This window comes from Pezoporus wallicus, unplaced genomic scaffold, assembly GCF_028554395.1.
Source record: "Pezoporus wallicus isolate ANWC-B61680 ecotype Strahan unplaced genomic scaffold, APGP_CSIRO_Pwel_v1 contig_8542, whole genome shotgun sequence".
Taxonomy (NCBI): Eukaryota; Metazoa; Chordata; class Aves; order Psittaciformes; family Psittacidae; genus Pezoporus; species Pezoporus wallicus.
The window spans coordinates 2095830-2119233 of NW_026640148.1; the positions used below are offsets into that span (position 1 = coordinate 2095830).

At 51.3% G+C, this 23404-nt stretch overlaps 1 protein-coding gene across 2 annotated transcripts; it reads right to left on the reverse strand.

Annotated features, from left to right (window-relative positions):
• Positions 1 to 11874: 11874 nt before the first annotated feature.
• GATA2 (GATA binding protein 2) lies at positions 11875 to 21496 on the reverse strand. Of its 2 annotated transcripts, XM_057417646.1 has the most exons (6): positions 21359 to 21496; positions 20421 to 20884; positions 19192 to 19791; positions 16501 to 16646; positions 13474 to 13599; positions 11875 to 12641 (listed from the first exon to the last, which is right to left on the reverse strand). In XM_057417646.1, the coding sequence occupies exons 2-6, from the start codon at positions 20647 to 20649 to the stop codon at positions 12342 to 12344; spliced, it is 1401 nt and encodes a 466-aa protein (XP_057273629.1). In that variant the 5' UTR covers positions 20650 to 20884; positions 21359 to 21496; the 3' UTR covers positions 11875 to 12341. The 2 variants fall into 2 exon arrangements, with proteins under 2 accessions (XP_057273629.1, XP_057273630.1); XM_057417647.1 differs by lacking the exons at positions 20421 to 20884; positions 21359 to 21496 and adding an exon at positions 20069 to 20197.
• Between the last annotated feature and the right edge of the window lie 1908 nt (positions 21497 to 23404).

Genomic DNA, 23404 nt, shown 5'->3' on the forward strand with positions numbered 1-23404 from the left:
GTGTTCACCTGAGAGGAAGGTGCCAGGGGCTGGGCTGGTGCTGTGTGTTTGAGGACCAGAGTGGTAAAAGCTCTCAGGGGATGGTGGGACCTGTTCAGTGCGGCAGAGCTGAGGCAGGCATCCTGGTCTATTCAGCTGTAGAAGGAGGGTGCTCGGGACTCCCTCCTGCTGCCAACACCTAACTCAGGAGCAAGCATGGCAAGAGGAGACTTCTACTGTGAGCAGGGAGGTGTGAACAGAAGTGGGATCTAAAGCCATGCAAGTCCTGCCTGAGCATCCCATGGAGAGGACATTTGCGGTGCAGGTATGCTGGGTAATTCAGTGGGGATGGGGGAAAGCAGTGTCCTTTTGTACTGGCTGTTGTGGAAACAGAGGCTGAAGGAGACCCTCTTGGAGGTGAACTTACCCCATGCGGTGCCAGCATGGGTCTGGCATTGGCACCGTCTTCTCCATGAAGAACGGGGTCCGTGCCGCACACGCTGGGAGAGAAAGGCAACACCACTGAGTTCTTATCCCACCCCCAGCTCCCTTTGCTCCATGGAGATGAGGGCTGTGGTGCTCGGACAGCAGGATGGCAGCAGGGAGGAGGCCATGTGCCATCCCTCATAAACCTCCCTCCTTCACACCAGGCAGAACTGGCACCGCTGCCCACTGCTCCATGCTCAAGCCCTAGTGAGGGCAGCAGCAGCAGCGGCCATGCCCATGGCTGGTTCTGCTCCAGCTCACGTGTGTGTGCAGGAGCCCGGCTGCCCCAGCTCACGCTCACGCCTACACCCCAACCATCCTCCTGCCACAAAAGAGGCTTCTTTATGTCCTGCGAGAGGAGGAGGTGGGAGAGAGGGAACGTGAAGGCTGCGAATTCCTCAGCCACATATCTCTCCTCCCTCTCTGTTCCTATGGTGCCAGCTCTGCCATCGGGAGCTACGGCTCCCGTTTCCCATACAGATAGACAAGGGTGCACAGCTGTGCTCTAAACCTTGCAAGGTGTTTCTGGTGCTCTGTGGGTTGTTTGGGGGCTTCTGTCATAGCATTTGTGTGCTTTCTGCTCCGAGCCACCTCAAGGCTGCTCTGACTCCATAAGGCCAGGTTGCTGTTTAGCTGGTGAGGAGCACAGGCAAGTCTTGTGCTGCAGCAGAAGCATTTTTCCACCCGATCCATCCCCTTCTTGCCCCAGCCCACCCCGGGAAGCTTGTCTTCATGCATATGGACAATCACCCTGTGCTGGAGGAAGGCTTTTCCAAGGTGAGCCCTATACCCAGCATTTCAAAGGGATGCTGCTGTCAAGCACCCAGCTTGTCACAGAACTGAGCTGGAGCCTCTGAAGCAGTGGGTGGTACCCAGGTGTGTTAGGCTAATCCTCAGCTCTCCTAACCCAGTTACTTTCCCTCTTGAGTAACTGGGACAAGCACAGGAGAGGCAGAGAGTGTTTCTGTGTCATGATTACTTGGTGCAACCTCTCCCTTACTTTCCACAAGTTAGTATTGCTTCTCCTGTGTCCTGGGCAGAGGCGTTAGGGATAGTGGGTAAGATCTTACTCTGTCTAAAGCTGTGGCAAAGCAGCTTACACCAGCCATGCCCAGGGCTGCTGTGGCTGTGAGCTGGAGTTTCTTAGCCTGTTCAGAGCATCCTGAGGCAGTGTTGTGGCTGAATTAGAGCTTCTGCTGACACAGGAGGGGGTGCACCTTGTTGTCCTGTTTCTGTGCCTGGCACTACAAGCATAACAGAGAACCTGTGCCTGAAAGGCACGTAGGTTTCATATTCATCACATAGGGTAAATCCCTTGCATGGAGATGTCAGGACCTGGTGGCTGGAGTGAAGAATGCATGGAGAGAAAGTCCACTTTTGCAGAGCATTTCCCAAGGCATCCAAGGACTCTCTCAAACCCACAAAGCCTGCCCTAAAAAACCACAGCTGCAGCAAAAGAGGAAGAGCCCACAGCAGAGCCCAGAGCATGTTAAACCTTGTAAAACAGGTCTCTGTCTGTGGTGGGCAGTGTGTGTGTAGATGCGTACATACATGTACGTGAAGGGAGAGTTGGGTTTGTTCCGCAGCGGTGCTGCAGGTGAAAGCAGCCTGCAGGAGCGCTGAGCAGGGGCTGTGATGGCTTCACAAGGAAGGTGACCCGTGTCCCCAGGCCCTAGTGCAGCACAGCTACAGCGGCTGCTCTGTGAGCTGCCACAGGGGTAAATCCAGGCAGGATGTACAGGGGAGAGTGAAACAGAAATCGAGCACCAAGAAAGGTGCAGATGAAAAGGAGTCCAACTGGTGCAGGGTGAGATGGCCAAAAAGGGCATCATTTCTTTGTGGCGCCAAGGAAGAACGTAGGAAAAGGAATGTTCCGATGCAGCCTGCTGTCAACGTACTGGTACCACCTCTGTTCTTGTCATTCCTGTCACAACCGAAGGCAGCTGCTGTTGAGCTGGGATGTGTGCAGGCTCCCATGAAGCCAGTGTTCCAGGCTGGCCCCATGAGACTCTACCTGAGGTGGCTGCATTCCTGTGCATTGAGTCAGGAGCTCAGGGTTAACTCTTCCGAGGATGCAGGGCCTTTGCATGGGCAGCTGTGCTGCAGCTGGAATGACACTGGCCAAAGGGATCTCACCAGAGAAAGGAAATTCAAGGAGCCTGTGCATGGACACGGTGTCTGTAAGGGCTGTTGCCTCATTTGGACAAGCCTCTGGCCCGCAGTGCTGGTGCATACTCTGTGAACATGCCTATGGTGTGGTTTGCAGTCGGAGCTGCATATTTTGGCTGTTGCATGTACCCAGCTTCAAGTTCCCATTCCTGGGACGTGACGATGTCCAAGGGCTGCACTAGCACAGACTAATGGATTGCCACAATCCTATGCGAGGTGGATAAATCCTGCCTTCACTGAGTGGACAGAGACACTAAGTCTCTGAGTTAAGCAGATGTAGAGCTTGTTCTAGATCTCAGGAGTCTGTGGAGCCTGGGCACAGTGGATTCTCCTTCTGGATTGCTTTAGAAAGAACAGAAGAAAAGGCATTGGACATCCCTGCTACTATCTCAGTTCTTCTGAGCAAGAATCAGCAGAACAGCTACTCCGTGCTATGTCTGGACTGCAGGCAGACAGGCTCCACTGGGCAAGCCACAGCCCTGTTCCCTGGTTATCTCATCCAGGCAGGGAGGTGGTAGAAGCTCCCTGACCTTCTTTAGCCCACACACCCAACCTTTGTTCCCAGGAAGTCAGAACAGAGCTGCTGCAATCCTCAACATGGAAGGACCAAGAGGTGGCTGAGAGCGGGGGTTACAGTGGTGTTTCTGTCTCTGGGATGATCTGTGCCTCATCTTCCACTGAAGGAAAATTCACTTCCACAGCCCTCAAAGTCAGCCTGCGGTGGCAGTGATAGAGAAAGAGAGTAAAGCAAGCAGATAATGCAGGAGGGGAGCACTTCTTTGCAACTTTCCTGGATAGAAGCATCATTTCTGTTCCCATCGCTTGCAGGATCAGCTGTGGTTTCTGACAATGCCAGACACAGGGCATCACCCTCCAGGTTCCTTTCCCTTTCACTGTCCCTCTGGAGAGCAAGACTCTTGTTAAAACCCCTGCAAGCCTCACAGAGAGCCAGCTCTATTATTCACCAGCCAGTGAAACAGGACAGGGATACTCTCCCACAACCCAGGGATGCCCCTCTGATCTGTTACCAATGGGGCTATCTTTAATGGGATCAGAGCCTGCCCTTTTCCACATCCCACTGGGACAACACCTGCCCACCAGAGAACAAAGAGGAAACCTGTTGTGATGGGAAAAAGACAAGAGTCCTCCCCAGAGATGCAGCAAGGCTGCTTGAATGAGAGCATCTTTCCCCCAGCCAGCTGGTTCAGCAGCAACCAACTTCATCTTTGTGTACAGAGAAAACCTCTGCGAAGCAAATGTCGCAAGTCCTGCTTCCACCTGTATAATCCATGAGAAATCTGGGTAAATCATTGCAGAAAAAGACTGTAGGAGCAAGAGGAGAAATATTTCTGCCTAAAAAACAGTGTTTTAAAAATATTTGTAAAAGGTAAATTGAGATCAATATTTGAGATGCTGCAGCAAAGAGATCTAACTTAGAAGCTTCATCTCTAACTTGTCCTCCTCAAGAGACCCAGCGGTTACCCATTGCTGTATGTTTCTCTTAAGCCCATCTTTGCAGACGTGCAGCATCCTGCTGAGGCAGGTCTAGCTCCAGCTGTGCCTTCTGCATGTCCTCTGGAGACCATCCCATGTGTGCGCATCTGCCCTGGAGTGCCCTTCATCTGTAGCACTCCCATCCCCGAGGCAAGGGAGCAGGACAGGAACAATCACCTACATCTCCTCAGCAATGGTGCAAACTCCAGATCAGATTGTGCCTCCTTCTTCCCTGCCCATTTCTCAAAGCAGAAACTGTAGGCTTGGTTGCTGGAGTTTAGCCCATGAGCTGCCCAAAGCAAACCAGTGTATGAGCATAGGTGCAAGCTCCGTGGGGGTCAGAATAAAGTGATCTATGACCCAGGGGCCACTTTGTGGTACATGGTTCATTAGCCCTGCCCATAGCTGGAGTGGAAGGCCTCTGGCATGCTCAGCTGTGCTTGTGCATCCTTGGTGCTTTTGTGATCCTGGCAGAAGGGTAGCTGTGAGCAAAGCTTCGTTCCAGTGGATGCTGCACGTAACACGAAGTTCACCTTCAGTTAGAGAGGATCTTAATACGACCTTCTGTCAAAAGGGGCATTGTTTTGAGCTGTTAAGCAGCTGCTGTGTTCCACCCCGTAATGGTTGCGATGCAGCAGTGAATAATATGAGCCTCAGAAAAACAGCCGGTAAAATAATCTGGGATCTTTCCCGGCGGGGGGAAGCAGGCCAGTTACTCTACAAAAATAAATGGTGATTCTCCCTGCCTAGGAAGTGAAGTGTTCTACTTCATCACCAAGGGGATGTCACGCTACATCTCTTCCCACCCTGGAAGCAGCCCAGTGCCGGCTGCGGTACCCTCTTGCCACCTCCACCTTCACTGGAAGCAAGGGGTGGGTTCAGTTCGGATTCATGCATCTTCTCCTTTTTTTTCCCCTCTTTCCTTCCTTCTCCATCCCATCCCCTGTCTTCTTCAGAACAACCTTCCCAGCTACCGCTCTGCACAGGCACAAACACCATCTCCTCTCAACTGCAGAAGTAAAAGCTTCCCTAAACCACTCCCTCCTGCCAAACAGGGAGTGTGTGCTGGGTACGCGCTGTGTCTGCTGAGCTGGGGCAGGACTGAACCGCGCCGGGCCTTGGGTCTTGGCCTCCATCGGATGAACAATTTCCCGTTGAAGGTTACTCACTTCCTGTTTTCCGTATTTAGACAATCTGGGCCTATGGGGAGGCTTTGATTTGTTGTAAACTTCAGCTGGTTTAAACGTTAAGTGGAGGGACACAGAGGTGAGGGGGAGGAGGGGAAGGGCCTGGAGACAAATTAGGGCTATTTAATACCGTGCCTGTGTTCTCTCGCCGTTTTCTAGTGACCATTAGAGCACGTGAAAGGAAGGTCAGGGGCTGACAGCATGGGAGATGCAGAAAGGGCTGCTTCACAATGAGCCGGGGCTGGCGGCGGTGCATGCCTCTCGGTGCGTGGGGCTCACGGTGCGCGCAGCCCTTGGAAGCAGCGGGTGATGTGCTCCAGTGACTAATTTCTGCTATGTGTCCTTCCAGCTGTAGGAGAGGCCAACAGCAGCGAAGGCGAGCAGGGAGGAGCCTCTAACCTAGTTAGAGGGGAGCGCTGTGCCCTTTCCCGGTGCCTATCGGCGCACACCGCTCACTGACATGTGTTAGGACTTGCCCAGAAGTCTGCTCGACGGGAGCGAGTTAGCACTTGTACCGGGCTGATAGAGCAGGTCGTGTCTTCTTTACATCTGTTCTGCAAGGGGAAACTGAGGCACGGAATGCTGTAACTGTGCTCGTTACCCGAAAGGGAGTGTGCGAGGGGCTGGAGTGAGCCCTGACACTGATCAGGCAGTGCTCTGTCTCCAGAGATGTGCTTCTTCATGAAGAACATCTTCCCTGTGCTGGTGGAGGCTGAGTTGGAGAGAGAAAAGCAGTGCATGGCCTGTGGGTGCTATGCTTACGTGAATGGTTTCGGTCTGTTCCTTTTTGTTCACCTACTTCTCTTCTACAGATTAACTGTGAAAATGGGGTGCTTTTGCTTCCAAATTTTACAGGGGTCTGTAAAAAAGATGATTAAAAATAAGCATATGGGCTGAAATGCAGAGGGAGATGGTAAATTAACCTGAATTTTACAGCAAAGTCCAACAGGGATTTCCAGGGATGCCTTGAATTCACTCTACCCATATAACCTGATCCCAGGATGTCAATGTAGGCAGGTGGAGTGAGTGAAAGCACCAGAGATAAAAAATCACAGCCAAAACAGCCAATGTAATGCTCCTGTTTCCCAGGTAGAGAGACCTGCCACATCCCCTCTGCCTGGCAGAGAGCAGGCAAGAGCTGAATGAAGCTCCAGGGGAAAGTAAAAGCCCTGGGGAAGATCTCAGTGAAGCACTCCAGTGTTTAGGAGGAGAAACAAGGGTCCATGTTCATGATCTGGCATTGACGGGCCCAACTCCAAATGATTTACACGTGCTCTTGACCCTGCTAAGCCAGAGTCAACTTTCCTCCAGATAAGTGCCTGCAGCGCAGAGCGCAGGGAGAGGCAGGGGAGCAGGATGGCTGCAGGTAGCTCTTCCTCCCTGGCGTTGCTGCCTAGGCTGGGTTCACATTTTAGTTCCCTGATTCATTTTTGATAGACCAAACAGTAGTAGTTCCCTCCCTCAGTGCTACGGCAAAGCTGTTCCCTGAAGGAGGGGTTAGTTCTCTGTTGTGTTCCTACCTGCTGGATGGTTTTCCTGCTCTATCTCCTACGCTGCAATTGCTTTTTGCTCAGCTGAGCTTTTGGTGCTCAGAAATGCAACTCAGTTCTTATTGCAAATGCAGAGTGTTTTTTACTGCAGCCTCCCCTGTAAGCTTCCTCCGATGGGGCCCTCGACCTTCCAGCAGCACCTTGGTGCCATTTGAGCCCTGGGTTTAGGACAACCCTGGATCCACCAGACCGAATCGGGATTGACTGCAGCGCCGGCACCATGGGGAATTGCACCCAAAGCTGTTCAAGCAAATGGTGTCTCTGAATCAGCACCAGCCACTGCCCTGATGCTGAGGTTTGATCTGCTAGATCCAGAGCAGCCTGGCTTGCACCCATATCACCATGCTCAAAGAGCAGTCGCTTAATCTCACTTAGAAATGTTTACTTGCAAGCACCAGATGGCCCAGGGAGTTGGGCTAAACAAAGCTTTTACTTCTAGGTCACACCATCTAATCCAGTCCAGGTTGGTGATAAATGAACTTATTCACCTGGTAGCCACTTTGCCTTCATTTTTGGTGTTTTTCAGGCTGGTTCCCAAGGGGAGATGTCACCACGAAACCTCCCTCCGTGCCCTGCCACAGTTGGTACTGATTTGACTGTCTCAGTGGAGAAGCCAAGGATCAAATGCTCTATGGCGCCAGACTGTTTTCTTTTGCAGCCTGCAGGTAAGGGGAAGTTGTCCCGTGTCTGGCTGTGTCACGCCTGCTCTGCGGATGGGCAGGATTGCAGTTGGAAAAGCTGCCAGTCCAACCCCCCCCCCCCCCACACACACACAACGTGAAATTCATTAAAAACCCAGGGAAATGTTTAATTGCAGTTGACGTATGGGCACTCTCTGCTATGAACTCTACACGCAATCACAGATAACAGCATCAGAATTAATGCCTGCTTCCCACTTGTCCTGCTATAAGCAATAAACGTTTGGCAAGTCAGTAAATAACAAAATTCTCATGTGGCCATCTACAGGTCACCAGGATACTTAAGAAGTTTGCGTTAATTATACCACGTTTGCCATCAAAGAGGGGATGTTAACCCTTTCGAGCAGCTGCAGGGAAGCAGTGGAGTCGTTTGGAAGTAAGTAAATGAAGAGAGTAAGTAAAAAAAAAAGAGACCTTTGAGGCAACCCCCTCCTGAGACATCATGGAAAATACGGTACCTTTTCAGCTTTCCTTTTATTTATTTTGTATTTTGACATCAAACACTCCCTGTAACCTAATCTTCTTGGCTTTTGATGTGGCCGTGGAGACATGACAATTAAGCACGGCTTAAAACAATAATCCCAACAACGGGAACCAAAGGCAAGTAATGTCAGGGCTCCCCCCTCCCACAAAGCCTGTCCCCCAGTGTTTGGTGGTAGTGAAAGCACCGTAAATCCCAATTTGTTGCCTCGATATCTGCTCTCTGCTTACACTTTACGCTGAACTTTGCACACTTGCTCCATTTCCATTCCCTGCTGTTTGTTTTCCTTCCGCTATGCAAAATGTCTGGAGACGGACACGATGCGCACGCTGCAGAGGGATGGTTTGATCCTTCACAGATTAGTGCCACCTGACAAACATGGGATTATTTATTATCTCTGTGGCAGGAACTGCTGAGGACCCTGCTCAGAGGAGGCACCCTCCTCGGGGTGCTGGGGGCTGCAGCACCCATCCGGACAAGCTGATGGGTTATGTGATTCTGGGACCGGATCAGACCTCCCCAGCCAAATGCCTGCAGAGAGGCAGCCCCGAGGTGAGCCCTCATCAGAGCCTGGACAGGGTGTAATGCCAGCCAAAGCAGCCTGATTATTCTAAAGTATTAGAGAGATGTTGTTAGTTTTGTTCCCTCCTTGTCTCAGCTATTGAAACAGAGGGAGAGCAGCTGAGTTCAGTTGTAACCCCGTTTTAAACCCGTCTGAAAGTGAACATGTTTCTTTTTAAATGAAGCTTGCACGGTATGCCATAAACTGCCTTTTTCTTTCTTTTTTTTTTCTTTTAATGGGTGTTTGCACTGAGCCTCGCTGAACAAGTTAGAGAGATGATTAACTCGTCTGAAATGATGCAGGAAGGCCTTGTCCCAGTTGCGTGTTCTTTCTTCAGCCCATCTAAAGCCTCTGCGACTCCTTGTCATTCGGGAGCGGGGCTGGGGAGGAGGCTGCAGGCTAAAGAGAAGCACTGATAGAAAGAGCTGGAATCTGAACAGACACACTGAAGAGGAACTGGGGTTATTTCTTTCGTTAACGAGTAAGGGGTTATCCCCAAGTTGGTTTCCACAGAAGTGAGACTCAAACCACGCGGGGTTGGAGGAGGAAACCCAAGGTTCATTAGCAGTTTTCTTGCAAACATGGTTTTAGCAGCAGCAGTGCTCAACCCTACACAAGGCAGGGAGCTCTGTACTGTTCACTTTGTAAGGCCCCAAGGAGTTCCTTGTGTGGGTCGGACTCGACCGCATGATAAAAGCAGCCGCAAAGTTCTGGCCACTGGGAAGCTGCCTGATAAGAGCCCTTCTCCATCCTTGTGCCAACCCACGGCTGCACCCCTTGTTCCCGGGACAGCATGGAGCAGCTCCAGCCTGGCCAACCCCCTTGCTGCCTTTACACCACTGATGAAGCCAAGCGGTAAGAAACAGGTTTCCAGGTTGATGGTGCTGCCTGTTACCACAGTGCAAGAACCAGCAGAGCCGTGCCTGGTCTGATACAGGCTCTGCCTTGAGCCCCAGCTGCTTTTCTGCATTTATGGTGCTTTAAAAACTTCTTTTTAATTGAAAACTATTTCTCCAAACACTTTAAAAGAACAACCCCAAAAGATCCAACACAAGCCCCCCCCCCCCCCTCCAAGAAGCTTCAGTTCGTGGGCTGCTGCCTTACATTTCACACTGGTTTAGAAACTTCAGTGCATTTAACTGCATGACCCCATCGCCCCCAGGACAACAGCAGAGAAGGAGCTTTTGTACCTGTGCTTTTTATACTAAATCATTCACAACTCCTTTTTTTGTCCTACCCTGGTAGGGTTTTGAAACATAAATAGGCCACTCTGCAGAAGACTTGAAGCTAATAATTCTGCTCACAACAATGCCCGGATCATTTTTCCTCTCTCCCTATTCCAAGGTGCCTTTATGAGACAGAGCTGGGCACAGGTACTTTCACAAAAAAGGTATTTTATTATTCTTAGCAATATTCACCTGGAAGGAATATGAGGAAAGCATACACTTTTTACAGACAATATATAAACATGTTGTACAGAATTAACAATAACTTAGGTCACTAATCCAAAAATAAGCAAAATAAAAATTAAAATAAAACCAGAAAATACTGAAGATTTTTTTTTTTTTATGCTGATACAAGTACAAAATAATTTAAATCTCGACTGCCGTTGTCTATGCTGCAGTGACTGACAATATATTGCACTTTGTCAACTGTATCAGTAATCCCTGTCTTCCACCCACATCCCATCCCCACCCCCTGCCCCAATCCTACAGAAATCTGAGTTGGGTACAAATAACATCCAACTGTACCATTGGAGAAGGTTAAAAAGTGAAAAGGTCCCAATTTTTTTCCCTCAGTAGATTAAAAATGCTTCCGATTTCTCCCAACCAGTTTAGTCCCCCGCTTATTTCCACTTCTTTACAAAGTGCACCTATATGCCTACGCAGACCAGAAAAAGGAGGAAAGCAGGATTTTCACGGCTGCTTGGTTCTTAATTCGTTATCAATATTGGAATTACAGGCTTAGAAAAGAAAATTAACGTACATCCATTTTTATTCGTTCTGTTGGGTTTTTTTTCTTTAAAGCAGGACTTCTGCAGGAAAGATACAATTGGTTTGATCCAAAACCAAAAAATAAAAACAAATAAAAAAAAGAAAAATCCCAACAACAAAAAAAGTTAAAATTAAAAAAAAAAAAAAGAAAAGAAAAAGCTTGTCACAGAGTAAAGCTTACGTGGTTTACATCATCAAACCCCTCTGTTCGCCGGGGCCTTTCATCAGAAGTATAGCTAAATATGTACATTGTATGTTATACTGGAGCTTGTGTTCACGAGAGGCATCGGATCATAACAATCAATAGAATACACTTCACATTGGCAATAGCTTGGGTTTCGGTCCTTTACGTACAATATGCTTTAATAATGGGAGATTTAAATTTACTTTATCTTTTTTTTTTTTCCTTTTTTTGTTAGTTTTTCCTATAAAATACGCTGTGGGAAACGGGCGCTTCCCCCGTCCCATCAGCTGCCGCAGGGGCTGGGGGTTGACGGGTGTGTGAAGCTCAAACTGATTGTCTCTCTCTTTCCCCTCTCCAGTGATCTCGATGTGTTTTTGCCCTTCCTCCTCCCTGTGAAGCCCACGGGGCCCCTGGTGCCCATGCGGGTGACCGGTGTGGTGATGGCCACGCTGCCCCAGGCTTACCCAAGCAGCTCATCTACGTTCTTAAGCAACAGCTGCCGACACAACAGAACAAAATGCTTCAACCTCTGAAGTCTGAGAGTCGGATGGGTTTATGCCCCATGATGGTTTTAGCTGTGCTAGAATTTAGCTGCGACACTTTGGGCAATGCCTGCGTCTCACCCCTTGCTAGTGCAGGATTGCCTCCCCGAGAGCTCTTTCCCAATGGTTTATCCAATCTAGCTGTTTAGTTTGAGGAATAAAAGGGTAGCTGGGAGAGGGGCTGAGTTTTTTAAAGAAGTCTTTCATGTTAGGGAAAAAAAAAATGACAAAATCATGTTAAAATAATGACCATCTTGGGCACGTTAAAATTCTGTATTATTTGCTTTGTTTCCCCCAAATCTTGCTCTCCTTCCTATAGATATTTTGGTATGGAAGATAGATGGAGCTAATCCAAGGGGCTGCTGAGTATGTTCCCCCTCTCCCCTTGTTTCGAAGGCAGGTTTGCTCACAGGGTGGTAGCCATTGCAAACAACAGCACAAGAACATGCAATCAGAGGGGTTGAGGCTTTTTGTGGAAAACAAGAGCAAAATAAATATGACTTTGTGTCTGATTTCCTTTTAAAAATTACGGTTTTATAAAGATGTCCTCTTTTTTTTTTTTCTTTCTTCTTTTTTTCCCCATCCCAACTGAAGTCCACGATAGAAATCCAGCATGTCTGGCTTCCAGTAAGCCGGTTCCATCCTGGGAGGCTGCTTAGATCTCTTTACAATATTCACAGTAATGACAAAGAGAGAAAGGAAAGCCAGTTCCAAGCCTTTTCCTTCAGCTTCTGCCACCTTTTGCTTCCTGCTGGACCATGAAGTATTGAACAGGTGAGTTATTTTTCCTTATACCTGAGGGGGCAAAGTGCATTACAGGCACCACTACGTTTCTGCAGAAGACCCATCACTTGCAAGGTTTTAGTCCAGCATTAAGAGTTAAACCACATGGGAGCAAAGATCCCCTTTGTCATCCCTACATTCTCCTCTTGGCAGAACATTTTCTTACTTGGTGTCGTCTTAGGCAAAGCCCCATGTTCTTTAATCTCTGGGTGGGTCTCTTGGTCATCGGGTTTTATCCCATGGCTGTAACCATGCTGGATGGGTGTGGATGTCCAAATGAGATGCTGGAAGATGGGTGGATGGGGGTAGGTGTTGGAAGGATGTGTCCAGAGTGGCTGAAAGGTGGCAAATGCCCCATGGGAGCCATGTGACTAGCAAGGGCAGCAGCGCTGAAGGGAGAGGATTTCTCCTGCATGCACTTGGACAGTTCCTCAAAACACTCGGAGCCTTTCTTGCTTTTCTTTGATTTGTTGGACATTTTCCTATTCCTGGTCTGAATTCCTTCCTTCTTCATGGTCAGAGGCCTGTTCACCTGCAAGAAATGAGAAAATCAGGCTCATGCTGACAAAATGACCTTACTGTGCAAAAATGAAAACATTTGGACAGCCCCCGTGTGTTTTTCCTGGATGGAGACCTTTTTCTGGCCAAAACAAAAAAAGGTGTTTCTTTCTGCAGAACTTGTTTATATGGATTTGTTTGAGTTGTTTAATAAAACCATACACACAAAAACCCCCTAGACATGAAAAACAAATGGAAGCGCATTTGGCAGCCGACGGCTTTTTCCCGTAGGCTTACCCTCGGTCCTCATTCGTTTCCTAATAGAAGAGATCAAACTTGGAGGCACACATTGACTCAAATTCAGTCCTAAAACATGAGCAATCTTGTACCACTAACCTCTATTACAGTTTAAATAATGCTCCAACATGTCAAGTGATTCCTGCTTAGGATTAATTTCTTTAATCGCATACATATTAAAACAAAGTCCTAGATTTAATTATTTAAAGAAAAAAAAACACAAGGAAGATGTCCCATCAGAATTAATTTTTCCTCAGAGCCCATTCCAAGTGACCTCTGCGTTTCTGGAGGGAAGCAGCACACAAACCACGCTTAGTTAAAACCAAGTGTGGTAGCTCTGTTTTGCCCAAGCGTTAGAAGCCAAGCTAATACATTGTAATGTCACTGAACTTAGCATCACTGTGCTGACAAAGAACGGCTGTCACTTCCCAGGGGAACCTTAGAGACGGGGGAAGGAATAAAACAACAACGCAAACCCTGAAACCAATAAAAGCCTGGTGTACACCATGCAGTTGAGACATCAATCCTGGCTGGGCAAGCAGCAACACATGAGATGAGTAAATACTCACATTGTGCAATTTATAGTAGAGTCCACAGGCATTACAAACTGGGTCCCCGTTTGCGTTACGTCGCCATAAGGTTGTGGTGGTTGTCTGACAGTTGGCACAACAAGTCCCTGCTCTCCTGGCCGCTGACTAACAGAAAGAAAAAGAACATTAAAATGTGTTGGCAGGAGGAGGGAGATCCTCACACATCAGAAAGGTCAGGTTGGACTAAATGTTTGGGTTGGGCAGAACGAGTTCCTATGATTTTACACGGCATCAGGGCTGAAGGAGAGCTCCTTCAGTTTTACATTTAGGGTTTTGTTTAAATCCAGGTAGTCTTGGATGCAGACGGCAGCCTCCAGCCCCATGGCACCGTGCATGCAGGGGAAGTAAGGAGAGAAACAATGCATCTCTAACTGCACAAAAATTGTAGAAGGGCAACATCACCTGATGTGTCCAGGTTTTCCCTTTGCAGGATTCTAGATTTTGTCCTGAAAACATATTTGTCTTTTCTTTTTAAACGACCAATTCAGTTTGTGCCAGCATTGGGGCCGGGTTTGAAAAGAGGGGAATGATCTTAAAGAATGTGATTTTTACCCCTGCTCTGTCCCTTTAAAGATGGACACAAAAGAAAACCAACCGCATTGCTTAACTGGGTGCAGTATTTATCAGAGCCATCACTGAAAATTCAGTTTCCATTTACAAGTGAAAGGGGGAAAACAAAACCGGCTCCAACTTTCTTTAAATATTTAGCAAACCAAATTTCATGCCTCGAAGCAATGATTGCGCTGACCCGGCTGCCACCCCTGTCCCTACTCAGTGCCTTGCCTGACAGGCCCTCAAACAACTATCTTCAAGGGGAGAAAAATAGAGCAAAACTCTGCCACCCTTTCCTAAAAGTATTGTTCTGCTGAAACCAAGGTGGGGGGGGAGAGAAATGCTCAAACATTTCCCCCACCTCCCCAGACAAGAACAGGAAAAGTCAAACAGCAGGCAGCAGTAATCCCTGGATGGGCCCTTGTCTGCCAGACCCCGCAATAATGCGCTCTTTGTGCGTGCACGGCATCGATGGAGCGTTTCGGACGGGCTAATTGCACCCCATGTTTTGGGAATTAGCTTCGTATTAGGAAGCTTTGGCCCTGCCTCTGGGAGCACTAAAACTCAGGCAAGTTTTGTGCAATGCTGAGGACCCAGTGTGTGTTTAACGCAGCAGAGCCCGCTTTCTAACATGGATCAATCCTGGTGGTTTCCCCGGGGCTCTGCTCCCTGGATGTTTTTGCCTTTAGGCACCAGGAGCCATGGGGTGAAGCAGCAGCGTTACAGGGCCAGGAGCAGACCTGGAGTGATGGGTTTCCCACACAAGGACTGTGTGCGCTTCCCTGCTGCCGGCATCGTGCAAAGGCCAGACTGACCGGGCTCCTGTAAGAGGAGCACCGGGTTCTGTTCTCACTTGTTCCTGATTTACTCCAATGCCCTCTGTAAATTCCTCAATGCTAGTGGATGGCTCAGTAGCTTAAGGCAAGAATCAGGCCCTTGGAGACTCATGTACTTGAGTCCTTTACTTGCCCATGAGAACAGGCCAAAGGCAGAAAGAGGGGGTACCCCCCACTGCCACTGCACTCAGGCAACCCAAACACAATTAATGCCAGACGTCCAAACCCTGACATTATGAACATGATCTCTTTGCCATTGCACGTCAGATGAACAAATCCCCAAAGATGGCCATCCCCTCTCCCCCGCAAACAAGCAAACTCCAGCGGAAAAAGGGGCAATAAACAAAGCTGTAAATCAATTACAACAAAACAGAACATTAAAACAAACTATGCTGAGAGAAAACCTCCCGAGTGCCCCCCAAACCCTGGGCACTGAGCTGAGCGTAAGCCTCCAACATATTGGAAGGTGGAAACCTGTGTTTGCATATTTGAGATGGCTTCACTGATACTCAACTGTGCTGCTTAACTCTATGGCCTGTCCCATTCAGGCTGGAAAGCACTTGAGCCTGGGAGACGATAATGTTACACTGTTGTCTTAACATTTTTCTATGTGTCAGTCACTTTAGAAGCCAGTCATTAAGGAGCTTGCATAGTTGAAATTCTGACTCACAACAGAAATCTTCAGTATCCCGTCCCAGTGTTAGAGCAGCAATGCCAATTTTCTGCTCTCCAAACCTCATTGAAACATGCCCACGAATAGCTGAGAGACTTGGGCACCATAAATCACAAAGCTCCAACAAATATATTTATTATTCTTAGCATTTTAAGCATTATTTGTGGAGTGGAGTGTATTAGAAATTTCAAAACAGCAAGCATGACTGGCAAGGCTCGCCTATAGAAACTCTCTAAAGCTTTTAGAGTCAGGAAACAGATACACAAAGTTTCCTTATCTTTACCGTGCAGATATCCGGATAGGAAACTACTACCAGGAGCTTAGAAAGGACTTTTTTTTTTTTAAATCGCTCAAATGAAAATACAAAGTGTAGGTGACTCCATGGAAAAATAATGGGATTTTTTCTTAAACAGTAGGGGATTGTCTGGGGAGGGAACTAATATTAATATTGCCAGAGAATATAAGAGTGAAAATTACTTCATGGCCTTTATACAAATAATTATTAAGTAGGAGCAGTAGCTTTGACTCATCTGATTTGTTTTGCTTTTTTGGAGCTGGAACCCTTTTTGTTTAGTAGCCGGTGGAGGACATTGCGCTGATAACCCTTTCGCTCCCGGTGCGTGCTCAAAGCTCCCAGGAGGCCAAATAAATGAGGAATTAAATTAAAAGCTGTCATCCCAGGATGACCGGGGAGCCGGATACACGATACCCCCTGTGGATTGGGAGCGGCGGGGAGGCTGCGGGGGGCTGCCGGGGCAGCGCTGGCCCCAGGCTCATTGTGACCCCGGCGTGCCGGACCCCATGTACTGGACCCCCTGTACCACAGGGCTCGGCTCCGGGCAGGGGCTGAGCAGAGCTGAGACATGTTTGAGTTTGAATTGTGCCTGTGTGTGTGGTCCCCTTGCCTAATTGATCCCCAAACCCAGGAGAAACAGAGCCACCTACCAGCCTTCGCTTGGGTTTAATGAGAGGTCGGTTTTGACCGTTCATTTTGTGGTAGAGCCCGCAGGCGTTACACAGGTAATGCCCGGTGCCGTCTCTTCTCCAGAGAGGGGTAGCAGTTGCTCCACAGTTCACACACTCTCTGCCTTCTAAATGGAAACACGAAGAAACCGGATTTCTTTCTTTAAAAACAAATTCACAAAAGCTTTCTGCATTGTCCTGTAGGCATTTCCCAGGAGTCAAACAGCGTGTTAGTTCAAGCACAATCAGACAGCAGTGACATCTACAGCACATGCAGCAAGGAGCTCAGCTCCGAGAACACCCAGACTCCAGCATGGATTTTATGTCACGATCACAAGTGGGCAACGCTCTCTGCCAGGTGAGGAATGACACTGAGTTGTGTCAGGTGGAAGTTACCATCCCAGTGTTGGGCACCGCTGCCCTGCCCTACCGCTGCGCTCCGATGTTAGATCCTGCATTCTCCAAGCACTAACACACACACACACACACCTGCAGACATGCAGCATGTGAAAGAGAGAAGCAGGGGGAGAGGTTTTGTAGAATTAAATCCAAGCAAAAAAGACCTCCCGCCCTGTGCTTTCCTTTTTGTTGCTAATGCTACGGGAGGAGAAAGTGAAGCCGAGCAGACTGGGAAGGGACACAGAATGCCAAAGGCTCCGTTGTGATTTTTGCTCTAAAGGCAGAAAAGCGTTGTTAATGCCGAGCTTTGAGAAAGCCCAGCTTTAGCAAGCACTCTGGAAATCACTGTAAAAAACAGGCTTGGAGTTCTCTGCCTCAGCAATTTTTCAACACCACCGTTTGGGTTTGGAAGGGAGCAGTTTACCTTATACTGCTTCATTATTAGTTTTAGTGGGGAGCACGGCATTGCAGCAGGGCTGTATTAAACCCTAGATATGTACCTCCTAGATATGTATGTTCCTGCCTCAGAAAGCTCTCTGCTGAAAGTTCATTTGCCTCTGACGGTTCGAGGGCAGGTCTGCTTAATATAGAAATCTCTCTTAATATAGTTTATGCAAATCCTACAGTATTTAACTGGAGAGGAAATTCTTCTTGCTAATAAGTGGAGCAGGCCATGCCGAGTTCAGCGGGGCTTGTGTCTTCTTTAATCTAGGGAGTGGGTGGCTTTTAAACAACACAGTCCAGAGTGAAAAATGAGGGGAGCTCTGCGGCGCTGCGCTCGGAGCTTTTGTCCCTCCTAGGCAGGAAGCTGCAGGAGTCGGCGTGTCGTGAGGCTTAGCTCTCCTACAAAAACACGGAGTGGTCACGAACTTTCCCCAGCTCCTTGCACGGGGGCTCCCTCACGGCCAAAGAAAATCCCACTACCCAAAACCCATTAAACAAACAAGGAAAATAGGTGCTCACTTCCTCCGTCCAGCACAGTCATCGGCAGCTGCAGGACAAAATCTAGAGCTACTCAAGTCCCTTTATCTTCAGAGTCCTGGCTCTTGACTGTTTCCAGGCTCGGGCTGTTAACTGCCTTCACTTTTTACTCTCTGCACTACTAAAATATATCTATTTATGATATAAATATATACACATAGTGGCTACTATGTATCTAAAAATAAATATACATACATAGTGGCTATTATGTGTGTGTATATATATAAAAATAAATACATATGCATAGTAGCAACTGCATTTAAATAATAGGAGATGATAGTATTTTTCCTCTCTGAGGAGCCATTTGAAGCAGAGCTGAGGAGCTCATGCAAGAGCTGGTATTTTTGTTGTAAAATTCAGAAGAGTTCACATTTCTAAATTATTGCCTGCTTTAAAAATAAATGTAGTGTCTTTGTAAGCATATATGTGCAATGATACGCAAGAATATACACACAAAGCTTATGTAGCCCTTTTCTTTTAAGGGCTATCTGAATCCAGCCCCAATGTTTGGCCGTGCATCTCCTTCCCTTGCCGAGAATGTTAAATGGGAGGTGAGTAGAATTACACCAATTATCTGAATTAATCTGTCCAGTTGCACATTTAGTGGGATTGCGGAGGGGGATTAAAACTTTGCCCATCACCTAATTTGCTGACTTAGGTCTGAAGAAATGCAAGGAGGGGTTGTGAGATGGGAAAGTCGTTTGGAAGCACAAATAAGGCTGGTTCAGAGGGGAAAAGAAATAAGGGTATTTTCTAGTTAAAGTTGTGCTGGGGAAGGGTAGCTCTGACCGACACCTCCGTCCTTGCGCTGGTATGTAAACTACATTTGAACTTTTGCTCCTGTAAAACGTGAAGGGAATCAGGCCCCGGGCGATGGGGAGCGGCCCGGCCGGGGCGGTTTCGCTTTCGCCCTGCGCTGGGCCGGGTTTGCGCTGATGAGGAGCCATGGAAGTGACTACGGGGGGAAGATCCCTGGCCCACGTCCCCACGCGTGATCAGCGCGGGGGTCTGACCGCCCGGGGGGGACCGAGGTCAGTTTTGCTCTGAGGGGAAACACATTTAGCCTACTAATCCCTCCTTGCCGCAGTGGATCTGCCGGCTCTCACTGCACCGGTCCTCACATCCCCTCCGAGCATGCTGAGGCTCAGCGGTCGCTGTGAATGTATTGGCACCACGGGAGCCTGGAACAAGCTCTATCTCTTCGCTTAAAAAACTCCAGAAAAGGGAGAGCAAGCTGCCACCTGTCCCTCTGTCCCCAGACACAAGCACCCCGCATCAAACCCCAGCACTTACCCGAACAGGACCTGGCCTTGCTCCGTGGCTTAGGAGTGAAGCTGGATGCAGGGCCCCCCAGGAAGCTGCCAGGGTGGAAGAGGCTGCTGCTGTAGTCGTGTGCGGCTGGCACATAGGAGGGGTATGTAGGGATGGGGTGGTGGGTTGAGGGTTGGGCCCCCATGCTGGCAAGGCTGCTCCTCAGCGGACTGGCACTCTCCATCTTCATCCCCTCCGACAGCGAGACTTGGTACTTGATGCTGTCTTTGTCCTCCTGCCTGGCCCCGGCAGAGGAGGATGGGGAAGCAGCGCTGGTGGAGTTGGGGTCCGGGGACACTTCCTTGGGAGGGGTCGGGGGGAAGCCGAAGAGGTGGGAGCCGGAGTGCGAGGCTGGGGTGAGCGAAGAGGCAGAGGCGGTGCTGGACGTGCTGCTGCCCGGGTACACCGAGATGGCCCCGGGTGCTCCCGCCGCCGAGGGGTGCAGGGGGGTCTTAGTGAAGGGGTTGACGGTCCAGGGGTTGTGGTGATGGGCGGACAGTGCCGCCTTGCTGCTGTCCAGCCAAGGAATCCCGGGGCTGTGGAGAAGGTGAGGCCGGCACATCTGACTCCCGGTCAGGCGGGCTGTAGGGACACAAGAGCGATTGGTATCAGCGCGGGGCCGCTCGGCACGGGAAGGCCCCAGTCCCTCGGCAGCAACTCGGCCTGGGGGGACTGGAGAGGGCCCGGAGAACCGCAGCCGGGCTGGCACAAAGGCCCCTTTGCCCAATTCCTTCCGAGGGGGACACCGTCTAGCCCAGCGAGGGGGTGCGGTGGGCACAGGAGGGCATCAGGCACCAGGGGCAGGGGTTAAATCTCCCCTTTCCTCCCACTCCACCCCGCCCGGGGATAAGCAGCAAACCCCTTTCTGCTCCATCTTCCGAGCTGCTGCAACGCGCTCTCTTCGGCTCCTAAAACCACCCCCAAATAAAACCCATCGCCGATTTGAACCGGTTTGTATTTTGCATCCGGGAAGTAGCCGCGTCTGAGAAGTTTTAGCCTGTGCGCACACTATTTCCCCTTCCTTTCTAACCTCCCCCCTTTCTTTCCCTCCCCTCTGCCAGTCCTCGGTTATCTCTAGGGTTAAAATCCAGACGTGCCTCCCTTTCTATCCTGTTTTCTCAGGTCTCCTTCCCCCCCCTCTCGGAAACACCGGAGGGTCCCCCCCAGTCGTCACTGCTCGCCTTCAGCCCGGGCCGCGGGTGCCGGTTTACCGTGTGCCTGGCTGTAGGAGACCCTGGCCCTGGCATGGGCGGAATTGGCGTAGTAGGGATTGCCTTGGGAGTCCAGGTGGTTGAAGAAGACATCGACTTCATCCGGAGGTAGGAGCTGCGCTGGTTCCATGTAATTGTGAGCCAGTCCTGGGTGGTGGCTCTCGGGATGCTGCCCGTTGAGCACGGCGTGGTGGGCCATCCAGCGAGGCTGGTCTGTGGCCACCTCCATGGCCTCGGGCCTCCCCTCCCACCCAGCCCCAGAGCAGGAGCGGGCCGGTGCTGCTCGGGGAGGGGGGGCGGGGGGGTTGGGGTTGGCGCTGCTGGTGGGATTTAGGAGATGGAGTGGCTTTTCTTAAGGAGAAGATGGCCGGGCGGCTGGCGTGGGCCCTGGGAAGGGTTGGGGGAGCCCCCCGGAGTCACCGTGTCTCTCTGTCCAGGCGGGCGGCGGCAGGTCCGGGCAGCACCTGTAGGGACAGACGGAGGGGTGAGGGGCTCGGGAGCGCTGTACCGGGCGGTACATGGATGGGGAGGGAGAAGCAGAGCCCCTCCCCCCCTTCCAAAAATGTCCTCTCCCCCAAAGTCTTCTCCTTGCTCCCTCCCTGCTCATTGCCCCACAGAATAAACAGAGATCCCATTTCAAACTCTTTACCAAAAAAAAAAAAAAAAAAAAAAAAAAGAAAAAGCAAAAAGCTTCCTTTCCCCCCCGCTCTCCCTACAAACGTCAACAGGAGTTTTCCCAGCTGGCTTCAAAAGCGGGGTGAAAAAGGAAGAACGGCAGATCCAATACAGAGTAGTGCCAGCAAGAACTGGGCCTGACACAAAAGGAAAAGGAGGGGGAGAAAGAAGGGGGGAGAAGGCGAAGAGGAGGGAGGAGAAGGGTGTTTAGTGAAAGCAGCGAGTGCGCCCTGGCAGCGGCCCCCCCCGCACCCCGCACTTACCGGCTGGCGGTGGGAGCCGGCGTGGAGACCGCGAATACGGCGGAGAGGGGAGGAAGGAGGGGGGGAAATGGGGAGGGAATTAAAAATAAGAGAAGCCCCGAGCGCGGGGGGATCGGAGCTGCAGGGTGTTACTCAGATGGCAAAGCCGCTGCTCTGGCCGGCGCGGTCCCATCCCCGCGCATCCTATATGAGCGCTGGCGCCAGCTGGCCGCGGCGCCGCAGACGGTCCGGGGCGCGCAGGGCCGGCGGGGCGGCCGGGACAGCCAATCCCGGCAGCCGATCCCGCAGATCCCGCCGCCCCACACCGCCCCCAGCCGCACCCCCGGCCCGAACGGAGCCGGCCTGGGGAGGGGGGGAGCAGCGCGGACCCCCCTCCTCCGCCTCCTGCCCCCCCGCAGCATCCTCCGGCAGCGCCGAGGGGGCTTTCCCTGCCTGGGCGCTGCACGCCCCTGCGGGGCGGGGACGGAGAAATGGGGGGGTCCCGCCGAGGTGTGCGGGGATGCGGAGGGGCATGGGCCCACGCTTTGGTGCGGGGGGACCGGAGCGGGCAATGGGGCCAGCTCCGCCGGGTGCTGCCCCCGACCGTGGCTTCCAGCGCCGCCGCCGGGATGCCCGGGGCGAGGGGGCTGGAAGTCAGCACCGGGGAGATGAGTACGTTAAAATTCCCTTAAAGCAGGCACAGCAGCGCGCAGCCGGGAGCGGGGCTAACCCCAGCGTGGCTGTTCCCATCGTGTTGGTTTGAAATAACTGTCTGAACGGTGAAATAAATAAATTTCAACCAAATAATTGCGCTGCTCCTCAGAGCCCGGCAGGCTGAGAAGAGGGAGCGGGGCCCGGCCGGGCAGGCGGCGGATAAGGGACGGGTCCTGCCCGGCTCCCGGGGAGGCAGTGCTGGGGTCGGGCCTGGCTGGGGCTCGCTGGAGGCTGCGGCAGCGGGGAGCCGAGCCGACGGGGGCCGGGGACCTGCTGCGGCCTCCCCGACGGGGCTGCGGCGCCAACACCCCGCGTGTTCTGCTTCTCCCCTTAAAATAAAATTGAAAAACCCCACAACCAAACCACCAACAACAGAACCCTCCAAAGATTCAGTTTTAACATTCGCAGTTACTCGTGAGCCAGGGCAGAGGCGCAGCCCGGTTCAACAGGCGTTTTCCGCGGAGTTCGCGGCGCAGCTCGGGTTCTGCCACCCTCGAAGGTGCGGACAAAGCCACCCGCTTTTGGGGCAGAAAATGATATTATTAATACTAATAACAGTGAGAAAGCCAGAGATTGCCCGCGCCCCGGAGCGCTGCCGGGCGCTGTGGGGGTCCCGTTCCCCTGCACTGCCCTCCCGCGCCTCCGTCGTCGCTTTCGCGGGAAATAGGAACAGCTCGTCCCGATCCCGTAAAGCTCCGACCTGGACCCGGGGCGAAGGAACTGCCCCTCACCCGGGAGAGGGCAGGGGGGAGCCGAACACGGCCCGCCGTCCCCTCGGCAGCGGCTCCAGCCCGACGGCGCGGCCGGGGAGGGGGCTCGGGAGCCGGTCGGGGCCGGGCCGGGGCCCAGCGGGGGGGGCCGGAGGACGAGGAAGATGGTGCCGGTGCTGCCCCGGCCGCCCCAGTCACCACGACGCCGGGGCTCTGACGTCACCCGTCACTGCCAAATTCGCCAGGAAATGAACTTTTTTTTTTCTTTTTAATAATAACAATAATAATAATGATGATGACGGTAATAATAAAACTTCTTTTCCTCGCTGCCGATCCCGTCTCACCGGAGCGATTCGGGCTCCCTCCATAGCTATTCCCTCACCACCATCACCCCTTGTTCCCTCCAAGCATCCCCCAGGGGCACCCCCAGCGCAGACCCGGAGAGGAGAACAGGCAACGCGGCCCGGGATGGCTTCTACGGAGGCTGGGGCTGGGGGAGCCAGCTTTGCTCCCCCTCTCCCCGCATCCTTTCCTGTTGCACCCGAAGCCAGGACTCCCCAAGGCCCTGCTTTCGGGGCTTGGCCGTGCCCCTAGCCCCCCTCCGCTGGGGGGATGCCAAGCAGCTGATCCGGGCGGCAGCTCC

Excerpts from the sequence above, each read along its gene's own strand:
- GATA2 (XM_057417646.1), bottom strand. The coding sequence starts at position 20,649 with ATGGAGGTGGCCACAGACCAGCCTCGCTGGATGGCCCACCACGCCGTG. Across the intron at positions 19,792-20,420 it reads CTCCTACAGCCAGGCACACG|CCCGCCTGACCGGGAGTCAG; the intron begins GTAAACCGGCAC and ends GTGTCCCTACAG. Across the intron at positions 13,600-16,500 it reads TTAAACCCAAGCGAAGGCTG|TCAGCGGCCAGGAGAGCAGG; the intron begins GTAGGTGGCTCT and ends TCTTTCTGTTAG.